At 38.7% G+C, this 27,819-nt stretch overlaps 2 protein-coding genes across 8 annotated transcripts in view; both read right to left on the bottom strand.

Moving 5' to 3' along the window:
• The window catches only part of zfyve21 (zinc finger, FYVE domain containing 21), a 17,179-nt gene extending 14,087 nt beyond the window's left edge, over positions 1 to 3,092 (bottom strand). Inside the window, exons 1-2 of one of the 3 annotated variants that reach the window (XM_042212854.1) lie at positions 2,669 to 3,092; positions 886 to 936 (exon numbers count right to left, since the gene is read on the bottom strand). In XM_042212854.1, coding sequence (XP_042068788.1) covers positions 886 to 936; positions 2,669 to 2,794 — 177 coding nt within the window. In that variant the 5' untranslated portion in view covers positions 2,795 to 3,092. The remainder of the gene's footprint in view (positions 1 to 885; positions 937 to 2,668) is intronic. The other 2 variants (XM_042212855.1, XM_042212856.1) reach the window with 2 other exon arrangements.
• Positions 3,093 to 5,732: 2,640 nt separating this feature from the next.
• The window catches only part of klc1a (kinesin light chain 1a), a 42,830-nt gene continuing 20,743 nt past the window's right edge, over positions 5,733 to 27,819 (bottom strand). Inside the window, exons 8-16 of one of the 5 annotated variants that reach the window (XM_005944193.3) lie at positions 24,053 to 24,226; positions 23,678 to 23,777; positions 23,364 to 23,416; positions 22,820 to 22,887; positions 22,491 to 22,599; positions 21,512 to 21,673; positions 13,704 to 13,837; positions 9,991 to 10,057; positions 5,733 to 9,085 (exon numbers count right to left, since the gene is read on the bottom strand). In XM_005944193.3, the coding sequence (XP_005944255.1) occupies positions 9,020 to 9,085; positions 9,991 to 10,057; positions 13,704 to 13,837; positions 21,512 to 21,673; positions 22,491 to 22,599; positions 22,820 to 22,887; positions 23,364 to 23,416; positions 23,678 to 23,777; positions 24,053 to 24,226 (933 nt within the window). In that variant the 3' untranslated portion in view covers positions 5,733 to 9,019. Of the gene's footprint in view, positions 9,086 to 9,990; positions 10,058 to 13,703; positions 13,838 to 15,866; positions 17,753 to 21,511; positions 21,674 to 22,490; positions 22,600 to 22,819; positions 22,888 to 23,363; positions 23,417 to 23,677; positions 23,778 to 24,052; positions 24,227 to 27,819 lie in introns of those variants that run through there. The other 4 variants (XM_042212857.1, XM_042212858.1, XM_014340694.2 and 1 more) reach the window with 4 other exon arrangements.

Below are 27,819 nucleotides of genomic sequence, written 5' to 3'. Positions count from 1 at the left end.
GCTCCTGTATTAATTTGTACGGTAACAGATCCCACTACTAATTAATAAAGTTTATTATAACATGTATAATGGATATTGTGCAGACTTTGAAGGTACAAAGTTGTTACGTCTATTTTTTTCTATTATCAGAGCAATTTCCAGTAAATTTCCACATCACTGATTTTGGTGAGTCATGTGTTACATTAGTTCCCAAATTTTTTGGCTTGCCTACATCGAATGTTGAGACCTCTGAGGCCTGGATAACAAATAAATAGAAGCCCTTGATTTCCTGGGGGATCCACCTCTGTGCTGGTGGGTTTCTGTTGCACTCTGATTGAGTAAGTGTGTCAGTTTTGGACAGAATGTGCTTTTTAATCAGAGACTTTGAGCTGATGAAGAAACACTTCTCGAAAAGAGTACAAGAGACTGAGGCAAAGCAAAACCACATCTGCTTCACTGCACTTTTAAAGAATCGGGAAGCTTAAAAATATCAAAACTGTGCTAAAACCTCAAGATAACCAAGGCGTGAGGGATCCTGAGTACAGGACGTGTGTAATTCAACACCTAGAAACTGACTTCAGTCAGAAGTCTAGAGCTGGCAAAAGAGGCAAATATTGAAGACACTTGTAAGGGTGATTATTTTAACTCGACAGATGTAAAATGAAATGGTGGCAGGAGGCTTACAGCGTTATGTCGGTGGACACTGGCAGGAAATATCAACACACGGCTCTGACTAAATGATCCAAGAAGGAGTAACTCATCTAAGCATTCGCAACACAAACGAAAGCCTCACATTTTTTAACAAAACATTTATACTAAACGCTGGTTTGTCCACCATATGTTTGTCCAGTCTGACAGGAAGTCGAGATTTTCTGCAGCGTTCGCATTGTCAGAAACAAAACAGACCTTTCTTTTGATGAAGTCGAACTTGGTGTCGCACTGCATACATCTGGGGCACTGAAAGACGGGAAGAGTGGAAAAAACAGGACGTTACACAACATGCTGAGCTGGACAGCTTTCGGTTAAAGTACTGCTTTAAAGTTTTGCACAAGTATCAGCAGCTAGTCAAGCCACAATAGATCTGCAGCTGTATGTGTAAATAATAATGGTATAAAAATAGTATGTGTTAATGGCTCTTGTGTCTTATGGTCATTACTGACAAGTGGTAACTGTTCATTAAACCATCAAACTTATGATTTATCACTGGCAGATCAGAAGATATGGGTTTGTAATTAGTGCCAGGCTTGTTTTTTCAATTCCTGCTCCTCTTATTAAAGAACTGAAGGCTGAGGTCAGCAAATAGTAAATGATTAACTTTGCCAGTCTGGTCAAAGTGTCCCTGTGTGCAGCCAGAGTTTACATTTTCACACAGACAGTCTTTGTGTGTCCTGCTGTAGTTTTACTGCACTGGCAGTGCAGTAAAACTACAGCCTTCGAGGCACGAAGGGCTAGCTCCTACTGCTGGTTAGCTAACCTACATGCTGGTAGTCAAACACGCACAAAACCAGAGGGGTCTCGTCACTGTGACGCGGACAAACGCTACAATTAAGTTTGCCGCTAGTTGTAGCTGTTAACTAGCTAACAAGCTCCGTTTGCTGCCAGGCTGGCCGTGACAGCCTGCAACGCCCAGTCCAGCGGCCAACTGCGATGTGCGGAGCGCCGTCAAGCTCGCCGCAGTCAGCAGGATGTAAGCCGGATGTAGAGCCGTTTCACTACAAAAAATAAAAGCCTATCACAGCGCACGACAGGGACACCGAAAGAGTTTGAATTTAGAGTCGAGCTGTAGTTTTTAGGTGTGATAGTACAACCCACCCAGTCACGACTTTTAAACCAAACAATTAACCAATGGCTGAGCAAAGAAACATTTAGAAATATTACAGCAACAGATAAGAAGATGTGTTGTTTTTAATAATTTAATAGACATATTAAATTATGTCTATTAAATTATTACCTACTGTTCTAAAAACTGACTTATTAAAGTTAACAACATTAAAGGATCGGATAGATGCATTTTAGATTATTATTATCAACTGTGCATTTATTATTTTTAAATATTTCTATTTTAAATCTGGCATTATACTGTTACTGTATTTTTCAAGATGGATAGGTTCATCATATAGTGACCATCTATACTGGATCAGAATAAATACGCAAATTAATCTGAAAAGCACTGTATGAAATAACAATAAAAAAACAAATTAAAAAGAAATATTTACTACGCCCACACGCTTTGATAAATATATCTGGTCCTTGAACTATTGTTCAAATAAAAGCAGCTATTTAAACACCATGTGATTATCACTGATAAGTTGAAACAGGGTCTTACATTTTAAAGGCCCAAACAATCTGTATTATAATGTAAAATGTAAATATTTGTTAATTTTGAATGTTTCCTTGTATTTTCCTTTTGAAAATAGTCCAGTGACTTTTGCTGTCAGGATTATAAAAACAAAAAACAGCGCACAAAATTTTTTTTCTCAAGTTGTACTACAATGAATAAAATACAACATCATCAAAACTACAGCCAAAGCTACCACTAGACTCTTACTTTACAGTTTTATTCCCACTAGTTTAACAGAGAGGTGATTTTATTTTGGAAACTACAACCGGAAAGCCTTAGTTAAGCTTCTCGTGTTTGCACGGCTGTGATCGCTTGTCGCTGTCAAACCAAATCCGACGCTTGTCTCACCTCTTTGTCCGGGACCCACTGCGGCTCGTCCAGCGAGAAAGGACTGCTAAAGGCGCCGTTTTCCGGAACCATGCGAAGGCCGCTGGGACTACGGATGAGTTTCTTCCCGTCAGGAACTGAAGACATTTTCCTTCAGCGTGTGTTTCTCCTCTGTGTTCAGCGGAGTCTCCTTCGACCACAAAACTCTCATCTGGGCACACCCTTCAGGATGATTGACAGGCTGTTTAGCGAATCAGAGCACAGATTTGAGATCACGTGTTTCTCGGCAAAGTTGAGTGTTTTGGTTTCTGCAGCCCCTCCCATTAAAAATAAAGTAAACACATTAGCTGGTCATGGAAGAAGAAGTAAACATGCGGGGTTGTTAAAACTAGCACTAAATTTAGTACATGAAAGGTAGATAATGATTTGTGAAAACAATTATAGATATATATAGTTTACTTTGGACAACCATAATTTGAGCGGACATAAAAGACGATCTGGCAGATCTAAAAAGTAAAAAACACCAACAGGTTTCTGCATAACTTGGTGAGCTGTGCTGAACAACAGTACCCGTTCCCTCATCAGTTTCTGTTCTGTTACACATTATTACTCTCTAACGATACTGTAATTAAGATGATTACCAGCTTAGCAGAAGACTACAGGTAAGCTTTGGTTACAGGATCATTTACTTACTTTATACAGAAGACACAGAGCACAGTAGTTTTTCAAATTAAACAACGACCTGGGCAGAGTTTACAGAGCTATTATGTGTGCTTAAAATAATTTCATGCTCCATTTAAAAGCATGTGTTTTTAAGTCTTGTGATTTAGAAAAGGGACTACACTTTGGATGCACTTTGTTGTGGACTGGTGCAGGAAGATGGGGCTACATCCATTATATCACCGACATTATTTAGCTCACGCTGTGTCAATGTACAAGCGATGTGCACACTTTCCTCCCTCAGTTTATGTTTAAGTAGTCTTAAAATATATTATTCCTTACACGTGTTTTCACAGCAGTCCTTTCTCTAGCTGTTGTCCGTTTTCTCCCCAAACTCCCTGTTCTTGATCACAGTTTTCAGTTACTTCACTCTGGGCAAAGTCATCTACCTAAAACAAGCCGCCATGACTCTTCTACTGATTGGCTGCCCCTTGCAAATAGAAGGTTTGAACAGCAGGTGGGTGGGGCTCCTGTGCTCACAGCGAGATATCGCTCTTATACTAGGGGAGACCGGGGATAGTTGTAACATTTTTGACATTTCTGTCTGTAAATTGGAGCTCTTTTAAGGTAGTGGATTCAAAATGTAATGCAAAGTATTTACATGTCTCTGCTATTAAATAGTGCAGCTATTTTCTCTGCAGCACAATTACCCATTGCATGGTATGGTCTCAAACACAAAGAGTGAAATGTTACAATTAACCCCATAGTCTGGGTTAGTTGTAACATATCCTGGGGTGAAATGTAACACAATGAAATAAGGGTACTAACAAAATATTAACATGTAATCTTTGTTTATTCAACACATGAATGCACTTAGAGCCATTTATGTAGCTGTGTGTGTGTGTACAGAATGCAGAAATCTACTTTTGAACATATTCCAACCCCCCAAAAAAGACAAATTATGGAATTTTCTGCAACTGAATATTTCATTAATTTTGGTTGGTCTTCCTTGAGTTTGGCCTCATTGGCTCAGTGGGCATTATAACCTACAACTCTTGCACCAATTTTGAACATAACAATGAAGCTGAAAAAATGTAGTTGTTCACCAGCATCGCAATTCCATTACTTTTTATCATGGCTTACCTTGGTGTGGTTTGCAAAGTGCTTCAGAAAGATGAGGAAATCTGTTTCTTGCACCCATCCTGATTTATTTCCACTACCAGTACTTCCTACTGGTCCATCTCTGACACAGTGGTCTGCATAATGTATGTGTGGGAACACAAACAGTGGAGGAATTGTGTTGCCAATGGCATTAACCGCATATACAAAAGCGACCAGTGAACCTCTCTCTGCTGATGTCGTTGCCCCAACTTGTTTAATATAAGTTAAAGTAATAGTGTGGTAAGTTGTAACATCTGCATTATTGTTACAACTAACCCAGACTGTTGCTGTTACAACTGACCCAGACTCCTATAGCCATGAACTAGCTAACATTACAGCCAACGGCTAAAACATTAGCACTAAAGACCTACACAGAATATATCCCCATAGACATACAAATAACATAATTTAAGTTTGATGAGTTTAACTGCAAAGCAGATAATGCTATTAGAAATTGAAATAAAGTAGAAAAACTTACTTTTTGGCATACAAATTACTTTTTTTCATGTTAAATTGTCTGTGTTTGACAAAATGTGCTGATTTTTCACATGTGATAGCAGAACTGATTGGGCATGCACAGGATGAGTCACATCATTTGAAACTTAGCCCTGATTGGAGAAATTGGAAGTGTTACAACTGACCCACGTTACAACTATCCCCGGTCTCCCCTACACCAAGCGAAGAGGGGGGTGCTCATTATATGAACCTTTTGCTTGATGTTTAATATTAGCATCCACTATTATAACAGTATGTTACCAAATAAGGTTTCAGTTTCCTATACTGACATTTTAATATGAACTCAAAGAAATGATCAAATGATGATATAAAATTTTAAGTTGCTTGAATTTAAAGTAATTTTGAAAATAAAACCACATCTTGCACAAAGCTTAATGCCCGACTTTTAACGAAAGTGACTTGATTGCACAACAAATTCCAGTGGGTTGATCTTTGGCTATGCTCAATTAAAACAGTAAAGTATAATAAAAAATCAGGTCGCATTTATTTTTAAATTGCTGAATTTAAAATGTTAAAATATTAAAATAAGTCAAATAATTTCAATAACTCCACATTCTGAGATTTTCACAATTATTGTATTTAGTTCAAGTTATTCTTGAACCTTTGTATTCAACATCTTTGCATTGTATCTGTGTACACGCCATTCAATTTGTATCTGTATCTGTGTTGTATATTTCATCAAAACAACTGAAGATTCATTTGGGAAATTGGAACAAATAATTTAAAAAAAAAAGGCAAATACAGTATAATAGTTTGAGACACCTTCATGTGAATTAATTCGTCAGGTGTCGATTTTTATTGAAGTTAAAGGTCTGATCTGTGAGATGTAAAGAGGGCTTCCCCCCAACAAATTAGAGAAATGAAAACAGAACCATATTGCACAACCCTGCCAAAAAAAAAAAAAAAAGTAAGATTCAGGAAACACAACAGAGACAATGTACAATGCAGCAAATGCATGAGTCACACATCAGTACAATAATCAATGCAGCTTAAGGTGGGAGATCATCATTATTACTTTACGTCAGTCTGATGCTTCCAGTGCAAATCCTTCTCAACTAGATGTTCATGCCAAAGATTTACAAATGTGCTAGGGTTGTTTGGAGATGGACGGTTAAACCTGATTATGGTTGATCTGTGGAGACTTCTCTATCATTAGTGCATTTATTAAACAGACCACTGTGGTCATTCCTAGGCTGATATGGAGGCTTTATTCTATTTTTTTTGTGCTGTTTCATCTGTTTGAGCTTTTCTCATCAATCCTTTGTGTGCGCATCTTTGTATATATGTTACTGTAACGCCTTCGTCTAGATCACATTGTACTGAATTTGTCCAATGTGAAGTTCATTGCATTTAATTTAATCTTAAATGTTAATGTTAAAAGCTGGCTCAGGATCTCTCACCAAATTTCTAATCTTCTAATCTAGTCTGTATAATCTTTGCTCGAATCTAATTTAAAGACTTTAAATTCAAAGACATGCACACAAAGGTCGTGCAGTTGGTAAGGCTGTTTAGGTGCGTTTAGACAAAATTCTAACATTTCAGAACAGGCTTCTGTGTTCCTGTGAAAATATACATCTATAATGTATCTATATGCCTGAGGCAGTTTAAACAAATGGACTCAGCTGCAGACTACCATTGCATGTGCATTCACTCTAATAATTTTTGATTTTCATTATTTCTATAACTTCAATCTATATAGAAAATATATTTTGTAGCAGCATACTTCTCCATAAATGGACATCATGTGCATTCATGTGTGTCTGAAATGAAAAGAAATGTAAATACACAGCCCAGCTCAAACAGAAGAAACTCTCCACACGAAATATCCCATCTCTGGGATCTCTTAAACAAGGCACCTCATCATCATTTAACCTGTTGTATGTTCTTTCAGTTCAAGCTTACCACCAGTAAAGGACATTAAATATGCTAAATATTATGTAGCTTCCTTTTAAAGAAGTGAGCATGTACGCATAGTTACCTTCATTTAACATAAAGTTATCAAAAGGGCAGTAAAAGGAAAAGTTTAATCTCGAGATGAACTCTTAGAACAATCACAAGTCAACTCGTACATTTATAAACAGAAATTGTTTAAATGTTTTTTAATGATAAGTCCTTTAGTATTCATACCAGGATTATGTTGGATGTCTCTATATTTAACTGGAAATTTAAATCACTTCAAAAAATGTACATTAAAAATCGTTAAAAACTTTTCCACTTTTTGGTTCAACTTCACTCACATGGCAAAGTTTTGTCTCGTCATTGAAAGTCCTGCAAACATTTCTCGTCATTACTTAAAAAGTCTGGAGTGACATTAAGTTTGTAGTCAGTGTGGAAGTACAGCCTCAGTCCTGAGAGTGTGCGGGCCAGCCTTCGTGTGCTAGTCAATTCACGGATCCTGCTCTCAAGGCTTATTACAGAACGATATAAAAAGAAATAGCGCAAAGACAGAAACAAATAAAAACATAATTTACAAACCCCAAATCATGTAAACATGGAACTTCACACATCAAAAGCTAAATATTCAATCAGTCAACACAGGACGGATCATTTTTAGGAAGAGGCAGCTGAAAGATCCCTGGACTGGTTTCCATGTTTTTGTGAACTACAGCTGCTGAGATTCATACACATCAGGAGATTTTCTCAACTAATCTACACCCTGTGCACAACTTCATTTGGAAATCTGCAGAACAAAGAGTGAAGAGTCTTAGGAAGTAGAACTGTTCTTATTGGCAGAGTTAGAATTCAGCACACAACCAAATATAAAGAAAATGGTGTCAAATCATCAACACTGGCCAAAAACTGTGATTCATGAGCTAAATCGTAGGTCTTTGTTGTTTTAATGATCGGTACCAGTGAAGACAAACATGGTTTCTTTAGTCATGTTTCAGCAGAGCAGCAAATTAATGAAGCATCTGAAAGCTTTTAGCAAATTAAAGTGAAATTCAGTGCAGCTTTATCTAAAAGATGAACATAGCGATAGTGATTTAAACGACTGGTTTGCCAATTATGGCTGTGAAGCTTCGGGTTCAGCATTCTGTCCTTCACAATCTTCTATTTTCCTTTTTCAAAACATACTTGGATGAAAAACGGCACACCTGGAAAATGATCAGATAAAGCTAGAGAGCTGGCTAGTGGTCACTTCAAAAGAGATGCTAGCAAAAACAGGCTCAAACAAAACAACTTTAAATAAGATTCAATTGTATCCACTTTTAAATCTTTTTGGGTTTTTTTTTTTTGCTATGCATAGGTTTAAACCTTAGAAAGAGTGAACAGGTAACTTTTATATATATAGAAAACATGCACTCTTTGAAGCTGCATGCAGATAGAGATGATCTATAAAGACCAAAACACGCTTGTCTCTGCTGTGAAGCTGGGCTTTTCATAAAATGGGCAGTTATGGAGATTTACTTGATTTGGATGATGAATTGTGGGTTTTGGTCCCTCACTGACCCTTTCCAGGTCCAGAGGTTGCCGTTTACTCCTACCATAGCAGCAAATTTAGCAGTAGTGATATTTAAATCACTGTTATAGTTATTGTTAGGGTATGGCTAAACAATGACTGAGCTCCTCTCTGTCATTTAAGACTGCCTACTGGCTTCATCCACTGCAGTTTTTAGCCTCACATTAGAAGTGATTTTAAAATTAAAACTCCACTCTGCGCCTGCTTTTACCACCACTAGTATAGGAAAAAACAAAAAAAATTAAACTGTAATCTGAGAGGGCAGCCACTCACAACAGCACACACTTACATACAGTACATGCACATAGAATTAGACTGGAACAAGGAAACATACAGCAGCCCACCCCCTCCTGATATGTACTGATATAATTACATACCACAAATTACCATCTGAGATCATAAACCTTCAAGAGTGCAATGAAAGACTAAAATCTGTATAGTTAGCACATGATGGGATGATGCTGAAGTAGAATACGAGAGATGTCAAGCTTTCACAAACAGCTATTTACATCGAGGATGGTCAGAAGTTCAGTTCAGTTCTCTGTGACCTTTCACCTCCTCAGAGTGAAAAACCTTCAACGCGCCAGGTTAGTGTGGCTGGCACTCAGGTCACGGCTTTTTCTCAGACAATTATTTCGTTCCTAGAGGAAATTAAACAAGCAGAAATCAGATGGAGAACACAGGAAAGTGAATGTTTTCCATTATAGTTAGAGCAAAAAATTGGGTTCCGTACATTTTTGTTTTTTTTGATATAATCAAAAACTTTCAGAAATACATAAAGCTTTCAACAGATCATAAAACAACAAGAGTTATTCTCTGAAATTATAATAGGGCAAGGCTGTACTTTCTTATGATACTAAGTAATTAAAAACACATTCCTTCTTACAATTGCAGTCTAAAGGAAATTATGGATACAATGTACCACTTTTTCACTGCTAAAATAAAGAATTGAAGTTGTAAAAACAATGTGTAAAAAAATAACAAACTTACTAAAAATTTAATTGAACATCAAACACTGTTAGTGAAACAGACAATGATGTTAGCCATGTCAGATTTATCACTATTTACAGTGAATGATAAGAGCCTTGGGGAGGGTTTGATAATAACAGTTTATAAAGACATGACAAATCAGAATATGAAATAAAAGACTTGAGTCAAAAAGTATCTGCCAGTGGTTCTGATCATTTAAGAGACTGTTTTTTCCTACAACATAATAACATAAATCTGTGGTCACATCTTTGGATATTTGTTAATTTACTGTCATCAGTGGGCTTATTTTGTCTTGAAATAGTAATGCACAATTTCCAAATAAGGGAAGATTGATGAAATTTTAAAAAAGTCAAATATGTATTAAAATTACTCCCTGGAAGACCGAACCCAGATTAACTGTTTTCTAAAGAAAAAGCCTCCTTGAGATATTTCTTATCATTTCTAAGAATTTGTTTAGGGATCCAGCTGCAGTCCTTTGATTGCGGTTTTGCCCCTGGCCTGCAGCAGGACTAAAAACCCTCTGCAGATACTTTTGCACTCGTGTCTTGTTGCTTACTTGGTAGTGGTCATTCGCAGCCTTGTCCGCCACGTTAAGTATCCCCATAGAGCTGGCTCGCTTCATGCTGCACCACATGCAGGGAGGTGGGGTTAAGGGTCAGAAGTGAGGGGGAGGGGGTGGAGATTCAGGTGTGAGGATTTGAGCTCAGTGTATGTGTTGGTTAATGACATTTGTAGTATTTTCACACTCTGATTAGTTTCACAGAAACGTTCATGTCACATGTATCGTGTTTTCTCTTCCCGTTCATGAATGTTAGAAGGCTGAGTGTAAAATCTGTTACCACTTTCTCCAAAGTTCACCTGAGTAATGTTACAGCTAATTTGCTGTTAATTTGTTACAGTAATAGTAATTAGTAACATTCTTAAATGTTATTGCATGTTTTCATGCTTTATCGAAATATAACTTATTTATTAACTTTAATTTATGCTTCAACCTCAACTTAAAAATACATTATGAAGTTTGATGGCTGGATAAACTCTGCTGTCAGAGAAGTCTTTAAATCTGGCAACTGAAACTTAAATTCAATATTTCTTTATATGTGATCTACACCGTACAAATTCTTTAGACAGCCTTCCCCTATAAGAAAGTGGTAACATATTTTAAGGATATAGTCTAACAGTCTTTTAATTGATGAGTGGTGTAGACTGAAATTTACACTCAATAAAGTCCGTGCACACACACACACACACACACACACACACACAGAACCTGGTTTCAGTACAGTGACACTGCAGAAAAGAATCCATCCTGATGAGAAATGTAATAAGATCAGCACATGGTTGATCATAAAACAGTGAGATACTAGATCCATAAACTAGTTAATGGGAATTTATGGGAACTGGAAGGCGGGAAATAAAAAATGTAGTCAGCGCAGAAGCTTTTAAATAAGTAAAATTGCCAGAACACTAAAACAAGCTCAGACAAAGTGTGTGTAAAGTGTGGGTTGTTGTGTGTGTGTGTACGTGTGCCAGTGGGTGCTGAATGTATTTTGCCTATTATTTCTATGCAATATCCTTAACTCGCCAGTATGAGCTCCTTCACTTTGTTGCCAGTCATACCAATTTCTCCCACCCCTTGTTTCCTGTCTTTATTTAAGCTGCCATTGTCAAAACTTTGTTTAGGTCAAAATACACAAAATGTGTTACTCTCAAGATCTTCTACACCTCTACAGTAGGACTGGCAGAGAGGAAACTTCACTTTTATGAGAAATATACTGGGAATGAACAGAATACTGGTCAAAGCATCTATGGAGCACTTGAGTTCTGATAACCTTCATTTTGTCTGAATACACTGATGATGTGCATTTAATGCTAATACATCTGTTTTCTGACTGTATGCTAGTGCTGGTTGTGAGCACAGCTGTACCTGCTTTGCCTGACTGACTGGAGCTCGCTGTGTTGCAGGGTGACGGTGCTGCAGAAACGCTCGGCTGCAAGTCTGTCTGAATTTGCAACACTTCTATGACAGATGTGTAACAGCTGGAATTGTGAGAACCAAAGCACAGCCATAACTACTGCTGCAGTGTAACATGTGTCATCTCAAGTCAGCAGTCATTGTATATGTTTCAACAGATAGCTATACATCTAGTCTAGTCTAGCTTTCCTGCACTAGTATGGACAGAGCCCAAGGAGCAGCTGACCTTCATAAAGATATGACCAGCTGCAGGCATAACACATTATACTGTTTCTCAAGGTTTCCCTATGCAAGGTAGCAAGTCATAGCACAACAGAAAATACCCCACTGTGAACCTTCAGATACTCTCTCGATGAATATCATGAAATTGCAACATCCTCAGTTTTGTCTTTTGCTCCATTTTTTTGTACAAACTAAAAACTTGCAATCGTTTTTAAAGAATTTAGTTAAACACTGTACAGCAGTTAGCATGGACATTTCTGCAGTGATTTACTGAGAACCTATCAGTCATAGTGATGATGGACATGACGGTTGTCATGTCCATCATCCTCATGAGCCACAGAGAAGAGCAGCACCAAAAGAAAAAAAAGGAAAAAAGAGAGCACACAGATGAAGCATGCAAGTAGGCATTCGAATGGAAGGAAAAAACATTTATTCATAAATAAAATAAAATCAACATGGTACTCTACACAGGAAGAGCCATGCAGACAGGTTGCTTTTCAAAATAAAATTCAATGAAAGTGAAGAAAATAAAATTCCAACGCTACAAACTCAAATGTATTTCAGTTGAGAAAAAAAGAAAACAATCCAGAGCCACAAAATGCAATAAATAGGTGTAACTATTAGTGGTTAAAATAAACAAACAAACAAACAAACAAACAAATCCCGCCAGCATAACAAGCATAAAGGCAGTTCAAAAGCAGACATTAGTAGTTTCATTGCAAATGCTCTTTCACATGTCCTGTCATAGCATGTGAATGCGAGTATTATTTTCCCATTTCATCAGTTAGTTCCCTTTGGTTCTCTCGTTTAACAAAGTTCAGGTTTGGTCAGGACAACAGAGGTGTTCTAAAAGCATCATTCAGAGATTCAAATTCAGAAAGAAAAAGTGCAACTTTTATACTCTGTTATACATTCGACATTTAAATGTCTGAAGTTATTCATGTCATCACCTTGTTTGTTCTGAATGCAGTAATAAAATATACGTAAACCCATTCTGACCTTCACCTCCAGTCGCTTTTAAATTCCACATAATTTTGAACTTTCCTGTCACGTGAAGCAAACAGAGCGTAAACGACACTTTTCAGTGGGGGAGTAAATAAGCGGTGGTGGTTTTTCCTGACAGTGGAAGTCGTTCAGATGAAGAACTGTTTATGTGAAGGTTTAACAGAATACATTTTAACCCCAGCAGCAAGTACACATGTGAATAACTGTGGTCCACAGCCAGACTTTAGACTCCACTGTGCCAGACAACAGTCAGGTGTGTGTATTCCAACTCCTTCCGCCAAAAATGGAAGCCCTTGTTTACACCTGTGCAAGTACGCAAATATTCAGTTGTCATGAAGCCTGCGTGAGATGTCGGGCACAAATCACCAATGTAAATGTTTGGCTGGATTGTTTTTGGACATGTGGCGAGTATAAAAACATGTATGTTATAACTACTTGTTGTAAATATTAGACCATTTTATGACATAAATTTTTTTCTTAACATATTAATACTTTTCCTTTATCTCTTAACGCAGAACATTAAAACTTTTTTTTATAAAAATACAACATTTTTCACAAGATATATTTTTTCCTCTTAAAATTTTAATTTTTTTTTTAAATACATACCTTTTCCGTAATTTGGATTTCTCCCCATGAAATAACACTTGTGTTTTAAAATTTTAAAAATATAAATCATACACTTACTATAATTCTGCATTTTCTTAAAATACTGTCTCTTTTTTATGTAATATTTCTTTACATAAAGGAAACAAAGCGCCTACTGTTGCCAATGACCAAACCATGAACTGTAAAGAAAAGGTTGAATGCATCGCAGTGCAAACAAATGCAATGGGAAAAAAAGCTGATGCGTATGTGCCAGAAAAAGCTCCTCCATCGCTCCATGTGCAAACACAGCTTTCCACCACTTCACCACCAGCAAAGTACAGTGAATCCCTTCTTTGTTTTTGGTTAGTACACCAACTGCCGTGCTGCATGATGGAGGGCCGGCTTGATCCTCCAGGCCTCCAGTGCAAAGGGTGAGTCAACCTGTAGCGGGGTGGGGCAGGTGTCTGGGTGGAGTTGATAGTTACCCGGGGTTTTTGGGCTCGCTGTCTCGGGACGAGCCGCCGCCTTTCAGCTTGCGAACGAGTTTCTCGCTGCTGCGGCGGATTGACGCTCGTAGTTTACTGAAGGATCCGCTCCTCTTCAGAGAGCCGGAGCCATCCTGGTGGGACACGTCACAGAGTCACTCATACACACCGCTATCCACCATATTTAGAAGAGTGCAGACACAGAATGTAGATTAGCATCAAACCAGCGTACACTCTCATTACTGCTTCAAACACATTTTCTGCTACTGTGCTTTAATCGAGAGAAGTCTGTGCATCTTACTACTGACATGACTTAATAATTAAAACTGTCCAAATCTAGGCTACACATACTCACACCCTATCTGCACACTGGTATATGCCAATATATTCACACAAACACTCAGTAGATCACTGTGTGATTTAAAGCAGTCCAATAGAACAGCTCTGCTACATTTAGTTTTACACACCTTGTAATCATTAGTCTGTTTGTATTACAATTAGCATCTTGAGCTGCTGTACTGGACTGCATTTGCTTGTCTCGTGCAAAATTTCATGTGCTTACATGATGCAGTAAAGCAGCACACTCATTACAAACCAGCAGAGATGCTTAATGCGTCATGTGTGGCTTGTACTTCAAAATAATGCTCCGTGCACTAAACAAGACTGTATTTATTTTGTTACACTGCATCTCATTCTGAGAGCCTTCTACCCCTAAACTGTGGCACCATCAGCTGGTGTATGCTGTTATACATTATTCTCATCTTTTCAAATGAGAAAGGCTACACAGAGTGGCTCTGGAGAAGTCACACTGCATAATTTAGTGGCACCATTTTTAAGGTGTCAGCTATATGCCTATAGATGGCCCCAAAATCAAAAATGACATTACACGAAGAGATCTTTAGTGTGAGAAATATAACACTTCTGACATTTCATCTTCATTTAGTCCAGGGGTGGGCAAGTCCAGGCCTCGAGGGCCGGTGTCCTGCAGGTTTTAGATCTCACCCTGGGTCAACACACCTGAATCACATGATTAGTTTGTTACCAGGCCTCTGGAGAACTTCAGGACATGTTGAGGAGCTAATTTAGCCATTTAAATCTGCTGTGTTGGTTCAAGGAAACATCTAAAACCTGCAGGGACACCGGCCCTCGAGGCCTGGACTTGCCCACCCCTGATTTAGTCTCAGCACAGCTTTGATCTCTGACTGTTAAACTGGATGCACTTTATTGGACCTGCTAGTTTCTCACCTGCACCACTTCCTTTCAACATGTGTTGTTGAATAATAATAATGAATCAGAAGTTTGACTGAGGAATAGGGCAGCGTCTTGTGTGGGAGAGAGCGACTCAAAAGGCTATACATAGATTTTTTTTTTTTTAAAACATAATTTCATATTTTTCCAACTTGGATGCCTTAAATTTTGCCATTAACCATTGTCATCATATCCAGCAACATGGTAGGATCAGAGTGGTGAAGCCAAAATAGGTCAGTTACTTCCTAGTCCTGGCAGAACTCCATTTATTTTTGTAAAAATGTAGAAATAAATTACAATAATAATTGAAAAACTGATCCAAAATATGAATTAACTAGTTCCAATGATTTTTAATGTTTGCTTAAACTTTTGATCGGTTGGTTTTTTTTTATTAAAGAAAAGTATGTCAAAGTTTAAAAGCTGTTACTGCCATGAGTTGTCAAAGTAGTCATGGAGAACCAATTCATTCTCCAAATAAACTGAATTTTTCACATCAACGTGACTTTTACCTTTAAAAACTAGAGCACACCTAAAATATGGGGGAAAAAAGTTGATCTGTAACTAGCTAGAGAGACAGTTAAGCATCACCCAAACATACCTCAGAAATCAAAGGAAGAATATAATATGCTATTGATTTCTGACATAAACCTACCCTCTGAGCTTCTGGGAGATTAAATTTAAATATTTTTTTTTCAGAATCATTTTTTCATCAGAATTGAGTTTTCAAATCTGCAGAACATCCATTATCTGATTAAACAGTGACATAAAAGATTCAATTTACTGGACTGTGGATATGGTGATTGTTCTTCCTTCCACTGCTGCTGTATCTGAGCAGGACGGGTTTAGAGCTCACTCAGTTATGATGACACACACACGGAAAAGAGAAGGAACACACAAAGAGGCGACAGGCACAGGTTCAGGTGAGCAAAGAGTTTAAGTTTTATTAGAAGTTAAGAAAGATGCACAAACAGGACAGCACACGCAGAAGATTAGTAGCAGGAGGTGAGATCAGACTGATGAGGAGACTAATTAAATTCCTAAACTTTCAGCAAATGCAACAATAATGCTTTTATACAGCAAATTCTCTGTAACCCCCCCCTCACACCAACCCTGACAACTATATACACAGATATACAGAAGGTAAACAGAGAGAACACACAAGGTTTAGGCTCTGTATCGGCCAAAAGCTTCACTTTTTTCAAGACCCAACCTGACAAGTGGAAAACTTGAACTGTTGCAGCGTTTCTCCCCGAGACTTAACCATGTAAGCCCACTGCACATTAATTCCAATCACCTTTATGTGTCCTCTTATTGACATCACAACATGTTTTTGTCTGATATCAGTGCAAACGATGAGACAGCAGAGTGACACAGCAAAGACTAAACTCTAAACAGGAGCACAAACCTACAGAGCCACAATCAGCGGTGCTCCTGATCATGCTGACGAGTAAAGTCGATGTTTTTTACAGCGTGTTACGTGACTACCACATGAGACGTTTTCAGTTATCACTACGGATTCTAAAAGCTAATGTTGAATTAAATTGCGCGGATGATAAAAGAGAGATGAGAAGCTTCTAACCTCTACAGAGGGAGAGGAGGAAGGAGGCTTTAACATGGACCTCAAGCCTTCTCAGACCTTTTTTGTTGTTGTTTTTGGCTCATCTGACCACGACATCAACAAAATGTCATCACTTTTGCTCCTGTGCATGCCTTTGCCAGTATTGTAGTGCTGAAATGTTTTAATTTTTTTAGCCTAATGAAGTTTGAGGTTTAAATCAATCCTTTGCACCTGGGTTGAACACAGGATGTCATGTTCACACAGCAGGAAGTTGTTGTTTTTCCTGTGTTTTTTAAACCACAATCTGTCATTTTTAGACCTCAAACACAGTTTACAATGTGTTGCACAGCGGCACTGCTACTGCTTTTTCCCCTGTTTTGCTGTTTAGTTTGGTTCACTGTTTAAGATAAAGATCCACTGGATACAAACACGCACATTCTTGTTGCATTTTGCAGTCATTCTGCGTGACTCTGGCCTTTAAAATCGATGGACCTGTTCAGCAACACTTCATTGATCTCTTTTTAATCACAAAGAAAAGTTCTGACCAAAATTTTGCTCCACTTTAAAACTAAATATAGCACATGAGCACATATTTGGTCATCTCTTTTGGTCATCCACTTTTTGCTTTGATTTTAATGACATGAAATTTTAATGATGAAACTTTAATTGATCTTGTGGTCAGATTTGTACCAAATAAGAAAGTTCATAATTTTAGTTAAAGAAGAGTTCAGTTCAGGAACTTTGTGTCAAACACCCCTCAAAGTTTCTCCAAAAACAAGTCTACAAGCAAAACGAAAGCACATTTTAAAGATAGGAGAGTGACAGAAAGAGAGGAAGCAGAGGAGCAGAGTTAAAGGACAAGGAGAAATATCAAGGTATGAAGCACAAGTTTACTGTTGCCATAAAGAAAAAAATCACCCCAGTCCTCTCCCACCCGCAGCAGATACACATTCTAGCGCAGTGCTTTAGCACAAGTAGAAAGCAGAGGGTTGGATTCGGACACACAAGCTGTCTCCGTATTTCTGCCAGAACCATTTTCACACAGTTCCTGTTCCCAAAAACAACTGAGATTGGGGTGTAAAAGCAACATTATCGCTGTGGTTGAACCCGGTGTGAAGAATCCCGCCACAGAAAAGAGCTGAAGGAAAACTGCAAAGCTGAAGGGGCTGAGGCGAGGTGAGGCGAGGCATCCGTCATGCAGAAGACAATTTTTAGAACCACTACAAGGCATCTGGAGTTACGCCTGCCGGTCAGACAGAGCAGATTGAAGAGAGAAAGACGCAAATGCAAACAGTAAAAGAGAGGGGAAAAGACAGTAAGATGAGATATGGATACAGAGGAGCAATTAAAAAAGGGTGAAGAAAGGAGGGAAGCATACAGGACAAAGACTGAGAGGTTAACAGACAAACCAGACACAGCATCTCTCCACCCGCCAGTGCAACACATGGAAGACAGAGATCAATAAATGATTATACAACAAAACCCAACACTGTACTGGACAGCCAACACAGTATGGGTGGGCTTTAAGTTACAGTCATTACAGTGACATAATCAGAAGCAATTATTTTAATATTCTGATTTGGGAAAAGAGCTCAAAAAACCTGTTAAAAACATCTTCAGGAGATCTGTCTCACATGAGCGTGATTGGTAACCACTAGTGTTTGCGTCACTAACCTCTGTGTTATAGAGATTCTGATAAAAGCAGCAATAAAACATTTTTTATGTGCAGTTTTATTTTCACAACAATCCAACTTTACATGGGGAAATCCTGGGAAACCCTGGATGTTGTCTATTGCTCTAAGTAGTCATTTTCAAATGAAATCTGTTCTTTCCAAATCACAGGACTCACAGCAGGAGGTAAAAATTAAGAGATAAATAATAATACTTCTGTATTTTCACAAATATGAGGTAGGATAAGATCATTTTAACAGAATAATGGTTGTGCAGTCGGGGGACTGAACTACAATAACACTTCTGTTCCAGCCTCCTCTAGTTTGTGGGAGAACAAACCCATCCAGACCGCATTATATTCCTTCTCCAAGGCCATCGGCCATTTTCCACAGCTTGTTCCAGATGGCCTCGGGTCTCGTCCACTCTCAGGCCCAAACTTCTAAAACTTAACAAACTAAACTAAATTAAGGCAGCAGACAGATAATGTCAGGGTGGACTCTTAAATGCCTGAATGCTCTGTGTGGTTATTAGGATGATTTATATTTTTACCATGAAATTACCTGTTTGTAAATGTAACTCACAACTGTGTAACCATTTGGTAGCGCCCCTGGCCTTTTCTTTTGGCAGCTATTTTGAAGAATTACGTAAATTAACTTTAATGTCAGCAGTCGCATGGCATAAAAAAAACAAACTACATTTATAAAACAGGAATATTCACACGTCTGGTTTCAGGAGGTGAGCTGCAGAGGCCACACCACCAGGTTCAATTATATTTTTAATTAAAAAAAAATAAAATCGAATTATATGCGCTAAAGGCAGGCTGAAACATCGAGCTTGTGCGAGAATCTGAAGAAAAGAAAAAAAAGAAAGCAGAGAGGCCAAGCTTCAAACTTTCTAAGGTTTGTGTTTTGTGTGAATTTACACGAAGAAACAAACAAACAAAAACACGGTTGTGGAATCATATCTCATGTATTCCAGAAGTATTATGAATGGACACCTAAACCTATCACAGCTGTGAGAGTGCAGGACAACTGGCAGGCTCTGCCACTAGGTGGAGCACTTACACAGCTCAAGCAGGTGGAGAGAGACGCTGTGTCTGGAACATAGCTCATCAACGCATATCAGTAAAGTTAAACCTTGTTAGGTGACCACAAAATAAACAGAGGGGTGCAGGTAAAGAGACGTGAGAGTAGCCAGAAAGATCAACTTTTTTGTAACAGAACTAAATGTTTAGTTTTGTGTTTTTTATCTTCATCCCAGAAAATGAACTAAAATAGCTGGGAGCAGCAACACAAGTCAACCTAAAGATAATCAGAATTGATCATTTATTCAGTCTGAACTCTCCCATCTTCTCTGGCAGCTAACAAGGCAAACAAATGGAAAAGAACAAAAGGCTGGGAAAGTCACACTTTACATTCTCTGGCAGCAGATCACCACACGTATGCAACGATCAGAAACATAAACAAGTACACACATGCAGATCACCAACATCAACAAAGAAGGAGTACAGTACAGAGCCCATGTTGAGTCAGAACAGACTGATGAGTCACAGACTCATTTGTATTAAGTGAGAAGAGAGAGGTTTTCACAGCTGCCTGTGGAGAGAGCTGAAGTGGAAGTGATGATTTGTTTGACAGGATGAAAAACAACATGTACTCTGACAACTGCAGGGAAGCAGTGGAGGATAAACATCCCCAGACATATCTGTTTTTATCCATCTAATATTAGAAATATGAGCCAATTGCAACTGATAGTATACAAGTGCAATACAAAGGAATTACAGCATTTTAAAGATTTTGATATTTTCAGTATGCTGCAGAATGATGTTGCTATTGTAGAGATTTGAAAAGAAGATAAGTGCATGCTAATAATACACAAATAGTGTATGAAAATAACTGGATACACCCAGTATTTCCAAAATAATACTTCTACTGGAATCTTGCATCGTGCTTTTGCAAATTCTGGTTCTTTATATATTTAAGTTCCATTTACTTTTGTAAATCCTCTCTAACTCGTAGGCTGTGGAATTGTGCTGGTGTAGAAGCTGTGAAAGCTCCCTCTTGGGATCAATAAAGTGTGTCTTCAAATCCAATTAAAGGCCGATAGTTGATTGATTGATTGATCGTTGTATTTATACTGACTTCATTTACTGTTTGATCAAAGAAGATTTAAGGACAAAACAAAAGCTCCTTGTCAGATTTTCCTTCCAGCTAAAGTTCTTTCCAGATGAGCCCGGCTCCTTTCCTGATATAAATAGGTCCAGAGATCTGCAGGCGATCGTCTGCTGTGTGCTAATAATCCATTGACAGGCTACAGTTTATAGGCACAGCTATGTGTCACACCATACCGCCTGCAAGGACTACAACTAGAGGTACAATAGGAGATGCTGATTGGTTGTTCTGGGCTCTATGACTACTGTTGCTATGCGAGCAGGCCAGCTCTAAGCAACAGCAGGAGCAGCATTTTAGAAATAAGATGGTGAGCAGCCTACAGCGACCCTATAACTACATATTCTGCCACTGCAGTGAGGACAGGCTGAGAAAATTCTGCATATTCTGAAATGTACCAGCTGATTGAGAACAGTCGGTCTGCAGCTGAGGCAGCGAGGTGGCATCAATGTGTGTGACCAGAGGGGTTTTTAAAGCTTTTTAGACATTAGTTGGAAAAGCTGTACAACAAAAGAGAGTTTAGTGAAAAATACTATACTATACTAAACTATACAAAGAGCTACGACTCAACGACTGCCAACAACTTAAGCTCCAGCCAAGTGAATGCTCCAGCAGAGCATTTTTTCACTTGATCTCATTAATCAAAGTCAGGGTAACAGCGACGCACAAGCAGGAACTACTGCGGGAGAGCTGAGTAACTGTGACTGTCAGTCAGGATTATCAGTGTAGCATTGTACAGTTTGATCCTTTTGAGCTAGTCGGACAAGATTTAAGTCCTCATTCAAACATTTGATTTAGTCATAGATGAAGAAACAACCTCACTGTATCTTTCATGACCGAAGCCACTAATTGAAGAGATAATCCCCTCACTGGCCTCCAGTGGCCCCTCATTCTCACTATAACTTTATAGGGAACCATCAGTTGGCTTGATTGACAGCAAATAAAATAATCCAATCCAAGCCAGCTCAATGTGACCAAACATTAGCATTTACATTAACAACTGTGTTTATTATAGTTTCTGTGCTGAGGAAACTTTAACAAGTAAAATGACTTTGTGGATGACTTCAGTCCAGAAAGATAGAGGAGTTATTTCAAGTCGACATGTCTGTGTCCCTGGTTTGAGAACTCTCAGTAATGTGCCGAGGGCTGTGTACTGTACTTACCCCGTTCCATTCCACGCTCATACTCACTTCCTCGCCGCCGTCTGGCCCGCTCTCATACTTCACCGTGTCAGAATTCAGGCTCTCGCGGCTTCGCTGCTTCTCTCGGGCCTCCGGCTCGCTCAGCACCTCAGCCACACGCTGCTTGTGCACATTGTCCAGACCCTGATGTGTGCACACAACAATAAATAAATGCCAGTTCAACAAATCCAATTAAGCATAAGCTAAACCCATGTACTAGTCGGACCTCCAGCACAGCCTTACCTACACAGATACACTGTACAGCTGTCAGCAACAAGTGCTAATTCATCCAATCCAATTAATACTAAATCTATAGACTTCTACTGCCTGCTGCTCTAAACCCAGCACCTGGGATTTGCTGATTAGCAGTCAGAATAAACCTGGCAGAGGACAGAAAATGAAAAAAAATCCAACTAATTATTGGTAAATTAGCTTGCTGACCACTAGAAATTCAGTTAAACCATTTTTGAAAAAGCACACTTTCAATATGGAGCTAGAGGAAAGCACCTACCTAAGAAGTCACTGCCCATTCTGAAATCTCAGAATGTCATTTTTGACTATCTTTACTGCTGTTTTGATATTTACAGAAATCTTAAAGACTTTTTTAAACGTTCAGTTTGGTGGAAAAAACAATTTTGCAACCATGTGATTAAAAGAACATACATGTAAGCATCTAATATAGTGAAACTTGAACAGCAAACAGGACTTAGACTCCATTAAGTCTCATAAGTAACACCATCAGGGGCAGCTAAAAACAAGACCAAAGAAACCAAACTACGCTCCAGGCTCCAGGATTCTGAGTGCATTGCATTTTTCCAATTTCACAGCAGCTCACACATTTTCTGCCTTTTAATGTGACGCAAATGCTCAACGGACCCGTTTCATCTGAGCACCGATAACAAGTCATCTGCTTCTATATCTACAGTCCTGTGTTGTTAGTCACATTATCCAGAGGCCACACCTGCTTTCTGGAACGCATCGCAGCTTCCTCCAGGGTCCCAGCTGCCTCTAGCTTGCCCTGCCGCCTGTAGAGGGCACCAAGGTTTTTCAGGGTGGTGGTAACCGTGGGGCTGAAACGACAACCGGTGGAAATTTAATGTCACAGAAAATCGTTTTGGCGAAAGAAAATAAAACAACAAGAACAACATGACTGTCTTATAGATGGTTGGCCACAGCTGGTTTAATTGCTTACTACATTTTGTTATGTGTAAACATTTACATATATCGTGTATCAGTTTGCTTCCTGTGCTGAGAGTATCACCCATATTTACTCCGTGGAAAAACACTGACCTGTCGACTTTACAGGCTTTGTACCAGCCTCCATACTCTCCAAATGGTGAACCGTCTTTCTGCTTCCCCTGTGAAACACCAATTTTTTTTAGATTCAAGAAATCTGCATATATGATAAAATAAATCAGACATTTAAGGATGGAAACCAACCCGCTTACATTGTATGTAGTCAGTTTACATGGAGAAGTGTTAGCAGTGGGATTATAATTGGATCAGTACTTCTTCCCCAGAACATCTAAACCTAGTAACCCATGAAATGAACTCTTAGATGGGAGAGTGAAGGACTCGGACCATCATCATCAGTTTTTACTGAGACTTAATATCCTAATCCAATCTTTGTAAAGTCAGTCTTTCTTATTTCATGTTAAATAAGGTAAAAGAATTCAGAGAAGTTTAATGCACCTGATGTTACCTTTTTTTTTTTTAACTTGGTGTGTTTTGATCCTGTGCAATTATAAGGTTTTGTCTTTAACACTGAAACCCAAAATTAAGAAAGCACAACAGAAATTACAATTATACTTGTATATATGTTTCAGGCTCTCACCTTGCTTTGCTCCTCTCTCTCCTCAGCATGCATCCAGATTGGTTTGTTCTCATCTGCAAAGAAACATACACACAATCAGTCCTGACAAACTCAGATAAGCAGCTAGAGACACCTTTGAAAAGTCACTCTGACTCTGAAGTGCTGTTTTCTGTTTCTTTTCGGCTCCATCCTTCACTAAAATAACAGCAGCCTGAACATATTAACCTTTACTTCAAAGGAGAGACTTATAAAGTTGTTCATGCATGCAAGTTACTCTAGGTTTAAGCTACTGTCTGCAATGTCTGAAATATAAAAAGTGTGTGAGCACTTTGTACCATCAACAGAGCCAAACTCCCGTTCATGAGCGCGGGTTAGGATTTCTTTATACAGGGTCTCAGCCTGCTTGAACTTGCCCTGCTTCAGGTAACAGGATGCCTGAAAAACACAAACAATAAGAACAACATGACACTGTGAATGAGCAAAGTCAGAGCTCGCTTTTCAGCAGTTAGCAGTAAGGTCCAGCAATGGGATGTCAGCAACACACAAGAAGCTTCACAGGACTGGGAGAAGCTGAATTAGTTTTTTCTTCTTCTTCTTTTTTTTTTTTTTAAATAAAATAATTTAAAAAGAGTTGTCATTTTCATGCCACTTGTCATCTGCAAATATTGATTTTTAGTCTGCAAATTGACAAATCCTTCCATCCTTCTCACCAAGTTGTTCTTGGTCTTGGCCACGTTGGGGTCATCTGGGCCCAGTTTGGTCTGGTAGATCTCCAGGGCTCTCATGTAGTAGTACTCCACCTCCTCATACTTGCCCTGGTTCTGACACAGCAGGGCCAGGTTGTTTAGTTGCTTGGCCACATCTGGGTGGTCCTTGCCCAACACCTGGGACAAAAGAGGAAGAGATATGAACTTTAAACAACCCATTTCTGCCATGTGCTATTTGGTCAGTAACACTTAGCCAACATGAGAAATGCTGGTCAGATGGATTTAGCGCCTTCTACTGAGTTTCACTAGTGTAAACATTCGAATGTGCAACCTAGTTTAAATCCTCAGGTCCAATGTTGTAAATTTGGATTTCCAGGAAGACCGGAAGGGTGTTTGTCAATATGTTGGAAATGTTTGTTTCATCTCCTGCCAAGCTGCTTTGACTTGCTGCACTCTGTTTGTAGTGCGGCTGATTACACTACACGTATGTTTGGAGCAGTGTGCACAGAAGATGTCACATGTGTAAATTTGGCCTAGAGTACTGGGGATCAAGCCTGTAGCCTTTGCTACATACAGTACATGCCTCCGTAGGAATTTTGGCCTTTTGTGGATTAATAGGCTACTAACCTGCTTTAATAAATAAAAAAATAAATAAAGCTGTAAAACAAAACAAAAACAACAACACCCAAACCCCCCCCACAAAAAAAAACCCCACTTCTGGATTAAGAAACAGCCTTTAAGCACTGCAACCTCTTCCTGTGAGCTAAGAAGAGTAAAGGTCATTAGAGTATAGTGCAGCAAGACTAAAACACATGTATTGGGGCTAGATGCTAAATGACCCCCCCCCCCCCCCTCACACACCACACACACACACACACACACCACACAATACCTGACAAAAACCACCCACCAAACACAAAAATGCAATAATATTTTTTCTTATTATATGATTCTAACTGCCCAGTAAAGATGTAGCAATCATAGGTGGATGAAAGGAAAGAAAACAGAGAAGAAAATAAAAAGGATGTGCACGGGTGGAATCAGTGAACACACATGGGTGGCTGGTGTTGTTGGGAAAGGGATCTGATCAGTTAAAAAGAAACCACCCTGAGTGTCACGTTTATGGTTGTAAATGAAAATAAGTGAACAATTAGTTTGTTTTGATTTCTAGTTTCAGTTTACTGCTCGGTAAGTTTGTGTGAGGTCTTAGAACTGCAGGATGATCCCCCTCCCTCCCCGCTGGAGACCGACAGCGTCTTTGATCCACAGGATGGTGCAGAGCTGTGTGAGCGGAGATACCTACAGTATTCACTCAGGCCTGGCCTCAATCGCCTCCTCCTGCACCACATAACACATCTGAACGCTTTCCTGTAAACAGCATTAGCTAGAAAACAGATTGCCATCAGCACCACAAAACTGCTGAGGATCTGATCATGCCTACTGATGCCTTTAACCACCAAATGTTCTGCAAAAATTCTGTGGCTTATTGAAAGCTTTCAGGCAAAGTAAACACACTACATACATGTTCTGGTCGCCCTTTTCTAATTAAAAATTAGTTACTTAAACCTTGGAATTTGAACCTTAAAATTCTGGTTTGGTACTGAAAATGTCAGATATGAGGAAAAGAGGAAAGACTTGCAGGTAGCAGATCTGCTAAGTTATCTATAATTGCAGATATTCGAGTACTGGAGTAACTATAGCATAGACTAAATGTTTTTAAAAAAAACACAATCAAGCAAAAAAGATTTCATCACTGTTTTCATTTTTGCAATCACCGTCTTTGTGTTTTGAAACCAGATGTGATGTATGCATGACTGAGAAACCAACACACTGCGTACTCATGTGGTAGCAACTAGGTGATTACAAGGCAGACCCAGCCTAAAGCATATCCTCCTTTATACTTGTTGTTTTACCATAATGGGGACCAATTTTCAAAATGAATATAATGGTATATACACTAAAATTGAAACTAGTGATCAGCTTATAAACTTGTCAGGTAAAGTGTTTCCTGACTCACTTATGAAGGAGGCCAAGGACACTTTTCTCATAGACTAGAATTTTTTATGCAACCAGAGGATTCATACTGCTGACCATTACAAAGACAACATATTTAAGACACTTGTATACTGGCTTCATTTTACATAGCAGACCCTACATCCATTGTTTAAATGCAGTCTGTCATCTGCAAGTTTCTATTATCTTGAATCTTTTACAAGAATAACGCTGCTGGCATTCCACATTTTTGCTGTTGCCATGAACTCAAATAATTCTAAAGGCTAAAAGCAAGAAGTATTAACACTTTCTCAATACTTCACAAGGGAAACTTTAAGATGAGTCATATTTCCTTTTTCTCAACAACTTTCTTCAACAGATACAGACTGCAATTCACTTTTCCCTGACAGATTAGTGAGGGCAAAGTGAAAAGGATATGACACACACACACACACACACACACACACACACACACACACACACACACACACACACACACACACACACACACACACGCTGAATTTTCCAGAGTTTCTACAAAAAGGCGGAATGACGAGAGGGGGAAAAAAACATCCTTCTGATTCAGCAGTTCTGCTGCAGTCACTTTGCAATGCCCTGCATGTGCAAAACCACTCCGGCTTAAGCAAGTGCATTATCATCTCAGTTTAAGAAGCATGAAGAAAAAAAAAAAAAAATTAAATGCCTCGGCTTAACCAAAGCTGACGTTGCATTCTCAAGGAGACGAAGGAGAAGTGGGTTTGTTCAAAGGCAAGAGCTGAGCATAAACAACAGAAAGTGTCTCCTGCGGCTCGTTTGTAAGTATCAAATTAATACAGGCAAAACAGTAGCGTTCGCTCAGGATAAAGAGCCTGCCCTGTGACGAAGGCTGAATACTGATAAAAAAATTTTTAAAAAAGAGGAGAAATTACATAAAGGAGGTTGACTACAGTTTATTTCTTATGCAAGCAGTGAGGAAAAAACAAAACAAAAAATACAGACTTTATGACTTTATGAGTTTTATGTAGTTTTTGTAGATGTGTGAATGTGTGTGTGAATGGGTGAATGACTGAATGTAGTGTGAAGCGCTTTGGGGTCCTTAGGGACTAGAAAAGCGCTATACAAATGCAGGCCATTTACCATTTACCATGTACTTTCTAATATATATATATTAAAACACTTTTTGGAAAGAACAAAGACTCACTGCTGCTTTTCTTTTTTTAATTCCAGATTTTGGCCAACTGCTGTTTTACTCTGAGGCCTCAGTCGTTGGTGATACCCCAACCTGAAATCTATCATATCACAACATATCAATTTTGTTTTTTTTAATCCTTCTTAACAAGTATAGTTGACTTTTTTTCTTCTTTTTTTTGTGGGGGGAGAAGACAACGACGACACACAACTCAAACAGCTGTAGCCGATCACTGTGTGCCAGGCCCGACTTCTGCCAGCTACAGCTGAACTACAAATTAAATGGATTTAGCTAAATTTGGATTTAGCTGTCCAAGAAGTTTATGTTCAGTTTTATATGAGTATAATCAAGTATTTATTGCACTCATCAGCAAGTTATCTGTGTATGTTAAACACTGCTAGTGTTAGCTAATAACATAAATGGTAAATGGCCTGCATTTGTATAGCGCTTTACTTAGTCCCTAAGGACCCCAAAGCGCTTTACACTACATTCAGTCATTCACCCATTCACACACACATTCACACACTTAGCACTTCACCATCTCATAAACATGGTCACCACCCCCAAATAAAACACAGTGGTATCTAAA

This window comes from Haplochromis burtoni, unplaced genomic scaffold (assembly GCF_018398535.1).
Source record: "Haplochromis burtoni strain Fernald_Lab_line unplaced genomic scaffold, NCSU_Asbu1 Contig_396, whole genome shotgun sequence".
In the NCBI taxonomy this organism is placed as follows: domain Eukaryota; kingdom Metazoa; phylum Chordata; class Actinopteri; order Cichliformes; family Cichlidae; genus Haplochromis; species Haplochromis burtoni.
Note: the sequence above shows the minus strand (reverse complement) of the source record. Positions and strands in the feature narration are given on the sequence as shown.